Source organism: Solanum verrucosum, unplaced genomic scaffold, assembly GCF_900185275.1.
Source record: "Solanum verrucosum unplaced genomic scaffold, falcon-dt-bn FXZP01000078.1, whole genome shotgun sequence".
Lineage (NCBI taxonomy): Eukaryota > Viridiplantae > Streptophyta > Magnoliopsida > Solanales > Solanaceae > Solanum > Solanum verrucosum.
This window is the reverse complement of record NW_026020150.1, coordinates 114,298-130,976: the sequence shown is the minus strand read 5'-3', so window position 1 is coordinate 130,976 and position 16,679 is coordinate 114,298. Positions and strand designations below refer to the sequence as shown.

Genomic DNA, 16,679 nt, shown 5'->3' with positions numbered 1-16,679 from the left:
GTGTTACATGACATATTAATTATCAATGTTTTATTATATGATTTAACTATATTTTTGTTAAATGTTTTAGTACAATGACATCACTTATCTCATATTTTCGTTGTATCTTACTATGATTCAAAGAAAAAATTTGAAGTACAAGTTATATGTTATGTTTGGAGACTTAATTAGCAAAAAATGTGAAGAATCCAAGGTTGAATATTCCACTTTTATTGATTTTCTTTGGTCTATATATTTAGAAATCGACACAATTAATTTGGTATGGTATTTAAAAAATTCAATCCAACGTGACCTATGTACACCCTTATCACCAGGCCTTTTGGGGTATTTTGATTGCAATTCCACACTAAAGTAATTTTGAGACATACTTAATGATTTTATCATTGTTTATTATTACTTTATGCATGTTAATAATAAAAAAATGGAGAAGGGCCTAAAATGCCCCTCAAGTATTTGAATTGGTACAAAACTACCCTCCATCCATCTATCGGTTCTAAAATACTCCTTACGTCCACCTTTCTGCTCATAACTGGCCCTAAAGTAGAGTTGTTGGTTGTGCCTCTACCATGATAAAACTTTTCGTGCAGTTATGTATTAAAAAGCTAAAGCAGATGGGAAATGTATTTGTGAAATGTACGGGAGATGGGAAATGTATTTAATTTGTGAAATAATAATTAGTTAGTAGATCTCCTTAGGAATGCTATTACGCCTAAACCTGCAACTAATGCAGCACCAGCTACTACGGCACTGTAAGCTGCGGCCCATGCAGATTGTGTATCCAAACTGTTGGAGCTTGAACCCTTCCTACGCCCATTCTTTCCTGAATAGTCTAAGTGCAATCTTAATCCCTGTTGAAGTTCATCATTTCTCTCATTACATCATATCATGTTAATTAAATGTAGCTCTGAGTAGTGATTTAAGGAATATTCAATTTGATCCATATATATATACCTTCCAACCTGCACATCTTGCATGGTCAACTGCAGCAGTGAGATCACTTTCTGTTGCTAGAACAACCTTGTCATGGTCTTCATCTTCATACTGCAACAGGGTATATATTACCAATGATTATATCATCAAGTCAGGAGAAACACATGCACAATTACAACCAATCCCCACCAGAATTTGAGGAAGGTTCTTCCGCTTTATGTCATCCCCCACTCTTTGAATAATTGCTGTTATCAGATCTCTCATGCTCCCGATGTCTGAATAAGTATGCAACTCAAAACATCACCTTTACTGATTTGTATATATTTCAAGGTCATATATATATGACAAGTTCTTATTAAGATTGAAAATAACATACTGCAGTTGAATCTGTGCATCCTTCCTGTTCTGTCTTGAATCTTGAATGAAAAAGTATTAGGCAGGCTTGACGAAGGATAAGAAATACATCTTCTCAATTCTGCCCCTTCAGAAGCCAATTTCAAGGAAGAAATGCTGACATCATGTCATATAAATGAGTGTTCGAGTTAACTATAAAATTTTGTAATTAGCACCGATATAATACCAAAGGAAGTTTCTAACCTTCGTGTCTCTTCCTCGTCATCTGGAGACAATTCCATAGCTGAATCCCAAAACTTTTGCATCCTAGTATTTGCAACTTCATTATTCACTCCAGAAGTATTTCCCACCTAGTTAGTGAGCAGTAGATAACGAATATATAAAGCTTGGGTAACAAGAAGACATAGTATGTTATGTGTAGACATAATTCCATTTCTTAAGAAAATATCGATATTCAGCAATATTTATATGGGAAACTAACATACATGATGATTTAGCCCGTTACAGAAACAAGACAATTGAATACTAGCACCACATCCAGAAAGGCCATAATCAGTAGCAAGAGTTTTGGTAATATCCTCAAGCAGACAACATTCAACCAAGCTTAATTCTATACATATATTTCAACAAAATATGAAATGAACTCCATTAACTTTTGTCCGCTCATAGGCTTAAAAGAGGCAGATAACCTATATATGACGGACAGAATAGACAAACAAAATATTAGCCAAAGGTACTAGGTTAATATGAACCTGTAATTAAGGCTCTAAGTCCTCGTAGTCGTTCTTTATTTTGGTTTTCCACCCGGTGTCTGGTATCTGAATTGGAGGGCGACTTTTCCGGATGCACTCCCGCGTAGGGAAAACATATTTCTTTTTCCTATTTTTCAATTATATGCTTCTCTTACAAAAATATCCAACTTTAGGGAATGTCTCTGAAGGGACGGACTACTTATTTAGAAACTTGGTTATTTGTTGTGTTGTTTGGACTCTCCTGAAATGTTGTCGCACCTGTGTTGGATTTTTCAATAATGGACTACTTTTGAAGGATTTTACGCACACACAACATCTTTTAAGAGTCGGAGCAACACAGATGATAAATATTTTATTCATGTCAAATGCCTAAAAAATCCAGACAAAGCTTACTGCAATCTCATATTTTAATAGGGGAATCATTGTACCTTATCATTTGGTCGGCTACCTAAACTACCACCTTGTTGTTGAGGGTACAATTCCTCACACTGTAATTCCCTACTGGTTAACATTTTCCCAGACAAGACCAATTGTGAGTGCATGATCTTGAGAAATTTACATGAGCAAGTGCGTGTGCGTTCAGTGCTAGCTAAAGTAGAGACATGATGAGGTGGATACTTTCTGGAGATTCTAAACTCGTTGAAAGATACTAGAAATGCATAGCGACAACATTTGGAATCTGTCACGAAAAAGTAACATGTGTGTCTGCTGCATGCCTTACCGTGGCAACAGCTGCATGAGTGATATGAAGCACATCAACCACAGCAACTACAATTCCATCTGCAGCAAATGTAATAAGATCAGGAAAAGATGATAAACACTTGTAAAATGTACACTGAAAGGTCAATGCTGCCTACCTTTATCAATTACAGGTAGGTGTAAAAATTTCCCGTCATGCATTGTATGTAAAGCATCAACAATAGATGTATCTGTTGTAGCACATTCAGGATTGGGAGTCATTACCTGGATGGATGACGTAAGTCATTAAGTATGAAAGTTTTCAGGGATCAAGTTTTCTTCTAACACCCAAACATATGAAGCAAAGAATAAAAAGTAGTAAAGAAATAATACAAAAGTTGTCAATTTCTTTGATTTGAATTAATTATTATTGTATGAAGACTGATATACAAGAGTAACTACATACCCTCTCAACAACAATGGACTCTGGTGAAAGATCTTGTGCTATGACTCGCATCAGTATGTCCTTTGAACTGCAGAGACCGCGAGGAATCTCTTTTTGGTGGTTAGCATGCCATTCATTACAACACTATACATAGTTTGGCTTGTTAATATGGGGAGAATACTCACGTTAAAATTCCTTGTGGTTTCTTATCAACAGCCACAATAGCCGAGCTTGTTTGAGATTCAAACATCTTTTTTGCTGCGTCTAAAACAGTATCGTTTGGTTCAACTGTAACAGTTCTGGAAACACCGTAAAAAATGGCTGGTGACTTGCAGAAAATCTATCTTCTGTTATATTCTTTAGGAGATTAAAAGTGAAGATATTACCTACTTTGGATTCTCAGAAATGATTGTAGAGAGTGAAGGCCGAAACATTCTCTCCCGAAGGGTTTCAATAAATGAATCAGAACCTGAAAAAAGGTTAACAAATGTCACTTGCAATGAGCATCAATGAGTCACATGAACTGGGTAAAGTCATCAGTAACACAAGACAAAATGTTCGACAACCAACCAGAAGCAGATGCTCCCCAATTTTTTTCAACTCCCTCAACAGCAGCTACAATTGCCTTTCCTTTCTCTGCTGCCCTTTCAAGGCGAGCAATAGCATCATAAAGACATTTTGCTATATCAAGCAAAGCAATGACCTCACCATTTTCTACAACTGGCAAATGTCTAAATTTTCCTACAGTGAGTAAGTAACCAACCATACTCAGAATGAGATGTAGCATAAAGTTGCAAAAAATTAATACATTTCGTTATTTCAAATACACCAACCTAGCACCATTTTCTTCAATGCTTCTACAGCAAGTGTGTCTGAAAGCACAAAAATGGGATGTTTTGTCATAACCTTTGAAACGGGTGTTTCCTGAATATTGACTTCACTTGCAATAACTCTGGTTGTTATATCCTTCGGGAAGAAAGAAACACGATTACACAAAGGAAGAGTAAGTCAACTATATCAACTTATACTTGAGACTACTGAGTGAAAAGAATGATTGAGTTTAACCTTATCCGTCAATATACCACATAGTAATGCATTCGAGTCAGTCAACAATAAAGCATCAACTCTGTGAGCAGCCATCTTGCGGCAAGCATCATAAATACTTGTAGAATCAGGTACCATTAGAGCTTTAGAAAGCCGAAGTCTCTTCACTGTCCTCTCTCCAGTCAAACCCCTGTTTCATATGTCAGAGAGAAGCAATCATCTAATTTGAAAAGTAATACACAAGTAAATCCGAGCCTATGATTATATAAGTTAGCAAGTACGTAATCCCATATGATTTTAGAAAATCAAGTATATTTACTAGCAAGGAAATCTCTTGGCTATGACTTGCATAAAAGAAGTTTTCGCTCGATTGATCAACATCTTAGGTCTAAAGAAGTGAATATACCCTAAAACAGAAGAAGCAAGGCAAAAAAATAAAATAAAATTTTATCATTCACCAACTGCACAAATCGGCAGAAACGTTACATGTAGTCTGTGTTGAATTTTGGTGATTTAATGCAGCTAGTGTATGAAGTTCGATACAATTTCAAGCAGCTTTTCCATGTCCTTTGGAAAATCTTAATGGAAGTATCACTACTTAAAAGTCACCATTTTCCCATTGAATTCCTACTGAAAAATGTTTAAGTGGTTATTCCCATGCATATTGTGAAAAGGAAAAAATAGTAATTATTTCATATGGTAAAATTAGGACGCTTCCCACTATTTTAGTGAGAGTCTATTTGCTACAACACAGTTTTCCCACTGGAGTTGGTTAGTTTAAAAATGAATGGGCAAATCATATTCTATAGCACAAATTTCATGCGAAAAAACCTTTGTTTCTAGTAGCGTATGATACCACCCATCTGAAGTGTTCAATAAGGCAATGAAGTCCAGATATAGACCCTCTTACTGGCTACAATATTAGCTAATTTGCAATTGCAATACATTTAATGCCGAAGCTTATAATTTCTACATTGTCATTTAAGCAATATTTATAATAGGTAACATCTTTTACGGATACATCAGAAATTTAATCAATCTTGGGACAGACTTTTCCAAAATTATTAATAGGCGAACGTGAAGCAATGACATCAGCAGCTCCCAAAATTACAAGCTCCAGAGGCAAATTCTACATTATATACATATATGGTTCAATGGGAGGACCAATACTACATTCAACCATCTAAATGAGAATGTAGCTACGATAACAAGTTGATGAAAATAAAGATTTATGTGCTCATCCAATAAATTACGTTGCAGATATATATGTAATGAGGCAATGAAAAGAAAACACACATGGAACGAGAAGAGAATAGAGATTTCCGATGAGGAGACACAGGGAGTCCCCCAGCATTACTGACTGTTGTTTTCTCTTTCGGATGGGAGGATAAGCTTGTCATTGACAAGCTTCTCCTCGATGCCGTTCTTCCTCCTACACTCGTTACCATCTGCGCATGCATACATTGCACAAACAAATTAATTTCGAGAAAAATAGAATGGATATATCAAAATTAACAGAGTGAACGTTACATTGAACAACAAGATTTCAACCAAAATTCTTCATTTTTTTCAAAATGATCAAAAACTGAATTGAATGAGTGTTTGGAGGATGTTGCGCGTGTTCCTAGAGGTTTTGGCATACCACATCATTCCACGTCAACCATATAAATCAACATTGGGCAATGCAATTTCCAATTTCACAACCATATATATAGTATTTCTTTAATTTCCACCACTTTCTCTCTCTATTTTTAAACATCTTGAGGTGTCACACCACTGTATTTCTTCTACTTATACTTGCTTTTAAATTACATCGTCTCTCTCCTTGCCCCCTCTCCCAATCTATTTTGTATTTTCACTCTCTCTATATTTTTATATTTTTTTAAGGTGTTAGATAATTGTATATGATGTATTTCCATCTTTCTCGATATATATTCATCTGCTCTTGTTGTATTTTATATTTTCACCCTTCTCTATTGTATTTCGACATTTTGAGGTATCAAACGATTGTACTTATTATATATACTAATCTCGGGACACGTGTATTTCATGTAAATTTTTATAGATTTGTTGGAACAATTAAAATTTTGTGCAAATCGTGTGAAGTGAGTAGTATTTTTTTTAATGTGCATCAAGAAACACCAAATGACGGGCACATTGTAATGTTTAAAAGCAATTCCTTCGAACGTACCATCAGTAAATCAATTCCTTTGAAGCTATTATCGGTAATTTTTTAACTTTGTTTAGTAGTTAACACACTTTCAATAAAGTCACAAATGACTATTTGAGCCAAATAATAATACAGACTTACGATAATTGTAAAAAAAATTCATAAAAATTAGATTGGTGAACTCTAATAGAGAAAAAACACACAAAAAATAGAAGAAACAAAACTTTATTCATATAGATTATAGATAGAAAATAAATATTGAATCAATAAGTTATCCATATTCGGAATTCGGAAGCTACAAGTTTAAAGAGGAAAAACTAAAGGCACAGACCATGAGAGAGAAGTAATTGCACTGACAAATCCTATAATTTGCAAATTATGTATAACGAAGTATGCATCATATTTTTCTCCAGAATAAGATAATACTTATTTCTGACAAAAATAGAGACAATTTACCAGCGATGCTTGACATCACATTCATTACTTCACACACCATAACATATATATATATATACTAATTACATGGAACATGCGTTGCCTATATATTTTCAAATTTTATTATAATATTTGTGTAACAAAATAATAAATCAAAAATGTGTTTTAAAAATTATGTCTGTTGAGAAAATATTTGTCGTTATGATACGGAGACATCATTTAAAATTTGTGGATATAAAATTTGAACTTGTATTGTATTTACTGTAATTCATGACTATAGATATTTATTTGCTAAATAGAAATAAACTCAAAAAAGAGGACAAACAAAGTTACCATCTAACACTAAATACGTGAAGAAAATCAATATCATATAGCCCCATAATGGTATATAGAAATATATGTCGATTGAATTTCATGCTCTAGATTACTGTAAATGCATGTAAATACCTCTAAATACTAAATTAACTAAAAGAATTGAAATTTAAAGACAAAAGAAATCTTAAAAATTATCGATAACAAATCAAACATGATGAATAAACATATTTCTCGACAAAACTTGCTAACAAAGCAAAATAGATGTACATTTATCAATTCAGCCCAAATGTTTAAATTTGTTGTCTGATTTTATAACTATTTCTTTTATAATAATAACATATGTCGTGAAATCCTTCTAGGGAGTGTAGGGTGTGCACAGACCTTACTTCAATTCAGAAGACCCTCAACTTCAGTCGAGTAGAGAAAATCAGAGTAAATATGAAAAAAGAAAAAACTGACAGTGAAGAGAATATAATATAATATAACAACTATAATGAAAACAATAACAAGAACAAGAAAAAAGTGCAATAATTGAAACATAATAAAACCAATTGGTGGTACAAAGCAAAAGCAAGACAGTACAAGAATAAAAGTACTACTACGACAGATACCACTATGCCTAAACCCTTAGGAAAGCAAGAGAACACTCCACTACAATCTTCTACCTTAATCGACAATCTCCATGCTTAAGCATTTTAATGTAATTGATGAAATTCGTTTCTTTTTTCTTCTGAGCTCTGAAAAGCAAATTAGCTTCTATATTTGCCAATAATAATTTTACCTCATGCACATGGTATTTATAAGCCAAAAGTTTGCCTAGAATTCTGTAGAAAGCTCAAAAGATATATTGGAGAATGGAGAGACATGCAATTGATTCTAGCTAGTAGTAAAGAATTAAAGGTACATCCATGATGCCTGACTGTATTTCATGGATTAGTAATTAAACAATACAATTACGCTCTTTTTGTCTTCTTGATAATAATAACTTACTACAATTTAATAATATAAATTCACCATCCAATTTGCAACATATATTTAATTTTAGGTACAATAATAACATAAAAGATATTATAGGATTAAGGGGTAAAAATATTAATAAACTTTTGATTGATATTTTAGTAATTCTATTTTTGACTTAGTATATTATAAATGAAAGTCCCAAAATGAAAAATTGAAAGACAAAGATAATCATCAAATGTTAATATTTTGGCCTCAAATCAATCATTTATTTTAAAATATTTAAGTGCAAATTGTAACTATACATTCTATAAACATAACAAATAAAAAATTTAATAAAATTCAAAACAAAAAAAGAGGAGTAAAGAGTCGTGGAAGTTGTATGGCCATAGCCCATCAGGGACGGACCTACAGTGGTTCTAGTTGGTTCATATGAACCCACTTCGTTGAAAAATAACACTGTATATATATGTATATTTAATCAGTTTTTAAAATTTTATATGTATATATTAAATTTTGAACCCACTAACTCAAGTCTGAAGCTTAGCCGAGTGGTTGAGGGGGTTCAATTTTTCCAGCCAACCCAGGATCGAATCCCCATTGCCACATTTTAGTTTTAATTCATTTTATTGATATATAAAACGTTCACACATAGTTTTGTCCTCTATGTAGGTGTAACTTTTGTCCTTTTAGTTAGAAACTATAAAAAGTAAAACAACTTTTTACTTTTACAATTAAAAGTCCAATAGTCAACAACTTTTGTTCTTTTTGTTTTTCTTTTTTTTAAAAAAAATTCAACCAAAAAGGCACTAATCCCTATTATTCTCAATTCTAAAAACCCTTTTGTCTTCTTCTTTGTTGAATGTTTTTCGCTCTTGATTCTAGTCTTTATATATACATATATGATTAGTGTGGTTATTTTTTATTTCTTCAACTAAAAAATCCCTTATCATTCTAAAATCAACAAAAAATTACAAATAATATTAGGTATATTTTTATGTATTCGATTATGAAATTAAGGTTATAATTATTTTGTTTAATATTTTATTTTTATTTGTTAAATGTTGAATGAAGAGAAATCATTCATAATATTCTTTTATTTTCTTAGTTTATATTGAAGCCTAGTTTTTCGTCCATCTTGTTATTTACCGTCTCATTCATAAGTCAATGTAATTTTTTTTCAAATGTATTAACATTGTTTAGTATAGTCAGATATGTATGTTGTTAGCCTCATAAAAATTACAAATAATATTAGGTATATTTTTATATCTTGAACCCACTTTGTGAAAATCCTGGGTCCGCCACTGTAGCCCATAGTAAATGAACATGCAAATGGTTGGACTTCACATTATAGTTACTACAATCTTTTAGTGCAGTTTTGTTTAGTTAATCAATTTTTAAGGGTTTATTATTATTAATTATTTCTATTAATATTATTATTAGGATCAACTTTTGTCTTTAATACCTTTCCATTTTTTGTATTTAATATAATATAATATGATATAATTATTATTTAATATTTAATTGCTTAGATATTTTATATCATTTTAAATTAAGATAGGGGTAAAATAGTATCTCCACTTTTACTTTTGTGGCTTCTCACTTTTAGTATACATATATATATATATATATATATATATATATATATATATATATATATATATATATATATATTTCCACCACTATCTGTCTGCATTTCTATATTTTTGAGGTCTCAAGAGACTAGATTTGTTGTATTCATACGTGCTTTAGATTGCATCCCTCACTCCCTCTCTCACCATCTCTCATTGGATTGTATATTTCATCTCTCCTTTTGTATATCTATATTTTTTGAGATGTTGGACTACTATATTTGTTGTATTCATTCGTGCATTTAGGCTATATTTCGATATATTTTGAGGTGTCAAGGGACTATATTTATACGTGCATGTTGGCTAAATTATGTGTTTTGAGCTCTCACTCTTATATCATTTATATTTTTTCTCTTTTGTATCACTTATATTCATTCACTCTTATATTATTTATGTTCCTTCGCTCTTGTATCACTTGTACTTATTCAATCTTGTATCACTTTTATTCATTCAATCTTGTATCTAAAGAGGCTTAGTCGTATGATAGATACATATTGTTTCTCTCTAATGGACACACGCAAGTGTACGTGATCACAATAGTAATATAGTGGCTCTTTTAGAGCCAGATTTTTGAACCCAAAAGACTTAACAATCAATTTACATCTAATTCAACTCAATATACAATTTAAAGCAAGCGTAGTTCAAGAACTTGATTTGGTTGTTATTACTACTATGATTGCAATTATTTAATACTTGAAAGTAATTAACAATGGACAACTTCAATTTCTGTATTAAAACAATAAAAGGGACCATTTTAGGGCCTGCAACATGCTAAGGATTCATGTATCACATCTCTTTCATGGATTTCTTATAGGTATCAAATTCTTGATTTAGAGGGTTGATATTATAATCATGATCTCTCGACCTCTAACCACCTACCCCAATTGACCGCCTAACTACATCGTTGAGTGGGTATCGAAAAACTCAATTATAGAGCATTTATTTTTCATCTTGTTTCTTAACCAAGCACAATGTTTGTCTGAGTCTCAATCCTAAACACAAATCTAAACAAGTGGTTTGCAAGAAAGATCACACTCCTTGTATTCTATGGTTCTATCTACCTATTCTTCTCTCAAGTTCAAGAATAGATAATGGATTTATCTCAATGGTAATCAAACATGAAAAACTAAAGCAAGAATACAACAGTAATTTATATGATAACCAAAATCATCCATAAAAATGATATTCGACAATCATCCATGGCTACTGATAAACGCTCAACTACACCTCATCCAATACTAGGTGTAGATGATCATAATCTGGTATAAAACCCAACAAATGAGTTGGGGTCGAACCCACAGGGAGCGGTACAAGTTTGAATTCAGTTATGAAGTTATAAAACGATCTAATCGATTGTAGGAATAGAAATTATCGAAAAAATTTAGATAAATTGAAATGGTGACACAAATGTCAGATGGGAGAATTGGTTTGTCAATTAGCAACTAAAACAACTTCGACAACAGAGAAAACAAAAAGTAGGGAGGAATTCTCGGGGATGTGATCGATTATAGGCTAATTTTGCTCTATGGGTAATTGGAATTTACTAACAATTGTTAAATCTCAGTAGGTAGGCTAGACTATAGATGCAATAGCTTTCTCTCGAACAACTATTACAATTCAAGCGAGTTCTCTCGAACCTCGACAAGCTCAGTAGTATAAACAACCCAAAACCTTAATTTATCTACTCTCTCGAGTTAGATGGGTAGAATCAAGTTTAGAATTCACTCTCTCAAGCTGAACCCACATAAACCCAATAAATACATTCTTCAATCGAAAACCTTGGTTCTAAAACCTCTTTCTCAAGTAAACCCAGTACACTAAATTAGAATTGCATTTGCAACTACAATTCATAGATTAATACACATCTATAGATTAAACCCACTTCAATTAAGCATTTAAATCAATAAATATCATTACTCATTAGATAATTAAGCCAATAATCACATGATCACACCCTAAGAATTGGGCTTTTAGCCACACATAAAAAAAAAGGACGAAACAATTACCAATGATATTAGCCATGAACTAGGTAATGGTTCCCAAATCTCTACAATGCTTCAAATCAAGTTAATTTAAAAACCCAAATGAAAATTCTTCAAAACTAAGTATCAAAAGCTCTAAGTTTAACAATGGAAAACTCAGGAAAATTTCAAAAATACAGAGAAAAATTCAAAACTCTCGGAGCCCTCTAAAAACTCTTTTTAAATTTCAATTGATAGTTTCACAAATTTTCTCCTTCAGGACCATTAGGTGAAGTAAGTCGAGCATCGTCGACCAAGTCGGTGATGCGCCTTTTGCTCCATTTCATTATCGGTTTTCCTTAACCTTTTATCCTCATGGTTCTATGACTTTAGGCGATCCCAGTTGGTGTTGCCGATCCGTTCGGTGGTTCGTCGAATGTCCAAATCCATTGCCAATTTGGCTTCTCCCTAGGGCTGGAAGTCTAGAACTTTCCATTCGACGGCTCACCAAGTGGTCTTGGCGATCACTAGGATTGCCTTCCTTCAACTTCTTCAGCTTTTTTTGCTTCTTTTTGCCCGGTAATGTCCTTGCCTTGCTCCTTTTGCCTTCTTTGCTGCAAATCAACATTTTAATATCAGTTCGGACCATAAATTAGGCATTTGAGGACAATAAAACTAAGAAAACAAAGCCCTATATGAGTTGAAATCTCAGACTCATGAACACCTCCAACTTAAACTTTTGCTTGTCCTCAAGTAAAACTCAAGATCAATAAGTTCAACAAGGATGTCTACAAACAGAGCTACTCAAGACTCAACATGCATGCACATAAGAGGTTCAAACTACACATGCTTCAATTGTGCACTCTAAGTTTCAAATTGTGACTTAACGTCATCAATTGGACTCAAACTCACAATGCTTGCTTCGAATGCAAGTTCAAGCTCAATAAAAGCATTCGAATTCCCTCACAACAAAAACGATCCCATCTTCACACAAAAAACATCAAATTTTTCAGAATTGAAACGACCCCAAAAATGACCGAAAATGTGCTTCGGAAACACCTATAATTGTAATTTCCATATATCTCAAAATCCGTGCATGATTTCGGAAATTTGACTTCATATTCTTATTCAGGGGGTCAAATTGAGTGGGAAATGGGTCTAACCCGAATTCTAGAGCAACTGTATCAAAATTCAAAAATCGCAAAAAATGCGATTTGGAGGGTCAACTTTAAAGAGGCATATCTCTTAGCACACAAGGAACTGGAAGGGCCACTACCTATTAAATTAAAGCCCTTTGAGTTAGCTTTCCAACGCACTTGGTTTGACCTCATTCCAAGTTAGGATGAGGGAGTTATGACCATTTTCGTAAAACATGTCTGTGCAGATTTGCAATTTTCAGTAAGCTGTTTTTTTTTTAAAGCCTCATTTTTGAGGCTAAGTGTTGGGACGTTTTTTTTTAAAGGGAATATGTCCCATACTTAGTCATATTTTTTTTCTAACTTCAAAACACTCAAAAACACTCTCTAAGCCCTCTCCAAAATTCCACCAAGATCTTCAACCAAATTCAAAGATCTCAAGCTCTAATTCCGGATTCAAGACTCAATCTCAAGCTTCAATTCTCCATTCCAATCTTCATCAAGGATTCTCCAAAGTTGAGGTATGTGGGTTTGATTGTGGAAACCTTCCTTTCCACAAGTCCAACCATTTATCCTCTATTTTACTTCAAGTTTATGGGTCCTTATGGTTATTTATGAACTCTTGAAGTATGGAATTACTACTACACACCCCATTATGGTATATTTTGCATATTATCATGAAATGGAATTATTATGTGACGTTTATGGTTTTCATGCTTCCATGATCAAATTATGAAGGTTGATATATATATATGTATGTTGTTGGTGGGCTGATTTATATGGATTTTTGGAATTGGTTGGACTTAGTACTCTTGAAATGCATGATATTATTTACATGAACAATAGCCCACCATGTGTTTGATAAAATGTCCACTTATAGAATTCTTAGGAAATGGAAGGTCCAATGTACGTCCTATGAGTCGGATGGTCATATAATCATTGAAATGATGATGAAATGGATACATGTATATGATTTTCTCTATATAAGTGTTGTGAGTCGACCAAGCCTAGCTCGGGGGGTTGTAGGCCCGGGTAACCGTATCGAGGGGTTGGTACCTTGGTTGCCTAGTACGGGGGGTAGTAGGCCCGTATAACCACATCGAGGGGTTTGTACCTTGGTCCCTAGCTCGGGGGGTGGTAGGCCCGGGTAACCACATTGAGGGGTTTGTACCTCTTTCGCCTCTCCAAGGGGGTGGTAGGCCTTGGAAATACTATATTGATGGTCACTCGCCACACATGTACTACGTCCCACTAAATATGATTTTTATGTAAGCATCATTATACATATTATCTCATCAATATGTTATCTATCGGGTATGATTATGCATTTTGCCTATGATGTCCATCTATTATTGCATTGCATTGCATCCCATATACTTAGTACATTCAAACATACTAATGCATACTCTATGCCTACATGATGTCACCATGTAGGGACCGGAGCCCCGCGTGACCATCCTCCTCTACGTGGCTAATACGATTTTCTATCGAGGTTATTGGTGAGTCCTCCATTCCGGGGACGTTGCTTATGATCTTTTGCTATGTATAAGACTTTTCCTTTTTAGTTATGTTTTGACTATGAGGGTGAGCCCGGTAGTTTGTCTTGGCCCCCGCTAAGTACCCATGTTTAGAGGTGGTGTTGGACAAGTTGTGTATTATGCTTGAGCTTGACTCATCTATTGTATTTATGTATCATTCCTTTTTTTTTCCTCTTGCTCCCTTAGTCCCGATTTCCCCCTTGATTATGCTTATCGCTTATGGTCATTTTAATTGCTTCCGCGACCAATGATGTGTAATGATACGCTATGAGGCTTGTTTGGGGTTCCTTCGGGTTCCCCATTCGCCGGTCACGTCTAGACCTTAGGCTTGGGTCGTGACAAGAATGTAGGAATCACAAACAACTCTCACCCTCTCAAACACAAACACATGCATGATCATTTCCCATAGGCTTGCTCGTATTTTTGAATTAACAAGATAATAAGATCGTTCAAGATCACAAAGGTATTTCAAGGCTTGTAACGAGGCTGAGGGTAATGGTATGATCATTTAGGCTTAGTGACTTCTACTTTCATGAAGCATGGCTTGTATTTCAATCTTTCACATTCTCTATAACAATTTTTTATTCTCAAAATCCACACCCTATTATTTCAATCAAACTTCATTGGATACACCATTTGATTTTCTCATTGCTCACACTTTATTTCAACAATTCTTTTATTTTTCAATCTTCTTCTTCTTTTCATTTCTCTTCTTCTCTCATTTTTTTTATTATATGGAGGGGTTCCATTTTTTTTAACACAATCTTTCAAAAAATGAGGGGAAATTTCTCAAACTTCTTGATTTGCCTCCTTTTTCACCACACCCCCAACTTAGGCTTTTGGCCTAAGTTGGCTATTCAAAAACAACCAATGCTCCATGAAGATTATAGGTGGGAAAGAAAAGGGGTCACATGTGTTCAAGTTTCTTCCAAAGAAAAGGGGTAGGCTCAAGTGGTATCAAGTTAGGTTCACACTTTCACAAGGAGGCCACAAAGAGGTATAATGGCAGAATTGGCTCACTCTTCACAAATTTCCTAAGATCATTTCTATCGTTCGCTCACACTAGCCAATTCGACCAACGAGGCAAGTTCTAGGCATAACCACGCATGCATTTCAAGTCAACCCCACCACACACGACATTCAACACAATCATCAAACAAGGCCTTACCATTTATGCAAGCGTGCAACGATCATCATAAGAGTCCCACTCAACAAATTGCACAGTCACAATGAGATGCTATGAGTTCACATATGATTTCTGCAACTCAATTCGCCTCATCGGATTTGCACATACATGTCGATCACATAGGAGCACTATTCAAGCCATCGGTATTGATCACAATCGACACTCGAAATTGCAAGAGAACAACCACTTTCACACACATCAAGAGGTGGAAATTTTTAAAATTGGTTCAAAACCATTTAAACATTAAAAACAATGGACCAATATGGATAAAAAAACAAGATATATATATAGGAAAAAGATTCATCCTGCCAGGCTAGACCTGTGGTGAAGTCTGCATATCGGTCATTCCCTCTGTTTGGGCATCAGTGCCCGGCTCTTTAGCATCCTTGGCTCCACTAGAGCCTACCATAGAAGTGTCCCTCAAAGAGGCCTGCACAACTTTCTCACTCATCGCACCCTCCAGGTTTGCCAAATCATCATGCACGACCTCTTCTCTAACACCGAACTGCTCCTCATTTGTCTCTATCTCGGACTCTACCTCTGCCTCATCTGCCCTTACATTATCTCAGGTCGTACCAGCCAAGGGACCTCAGAATAGGCTAGCATATCAGTGCTCGGGACCTCAGGGATATCCACTGTACCAAACAACATCGATAAGTCAGTGGACTTTAGCTCGTCCACATCTTGCGCAGCCCAACAATATCGACCTTCAAGGTCGTCACAGAATCGGTAGCACCCTGGCTCTGCTCTCAAGCTCAACCCGCACTGTAAGGGCATTTAGAGCCATCCTATAGCTATCGATCAAGTCCTGCTACTCCCTCATATCAACCCTAATAAGAGCTAGGAGGGCAACAATTGCCCGCTCTATCAGTCCAGCATAGCAGCCTCTACCCATGAGGCACACACATCAGCAGATTGGGCTAGATGGCCCATCTTGTACAACATGGCCTGGGTGATAGGAGGTCGGGAGGCAGCAACAACAACAGAAGAAGAGGGAGGGGTGGAACAGTAGTACTAGGAGTGCCATAAGTAGAGGGACCAGATGTACCTGTAGGCCCACTAGCCTGAGGGGGCATGATGGCATTGGTCGGCAACATATTGATTTAACGTTTTAAGCACAACTCATCCAATTCTAGGTGTTCAACGA

The 16,679-nt window shown here is 34.8% G+C and overlaps 1 protein-coding gene across 1 annotated transcript; it reads right to left on the bottom strand.

Moving 5' to 3' along the window:
* Window positions 1–674: 674 nt before the first annotated feature.
* Window positions 675–16,309, bottom strand: LOC125828057 (CBS domain-containing protein CBSCBSPB5-like). The gene is made up of 16 exons (XM_049507362.1): window positions 16,174–16,309; window positions 15,852–16,081; window positions 5,500–5,651; window positions 4,225–4,393; window positions 3,993–4,125; window positions 3,730–3,900; window positions 3,550–3,628; window positions 3,345–3,458; window positions 3,181–3,247; window positions 2,894–2,999; window positions 2,758–2,816; window positions 1,528–1,634; window positions 1,307–1,440; window positions 1,120–1,205; window positions 952–1,041; window positions 675–848 (listed from the first exon to the last, which is right to left on the bottom strand). Exons 1-16 carry the CDS (start codon window positions 16,307–16,309, stop codon window positions 675–677), a joined length of 2,007 nt encoding a protein of 668 aa, XP_049363319.1.
* Window positions 16,310–16,679: the final 370 nt, after the last annotated feature.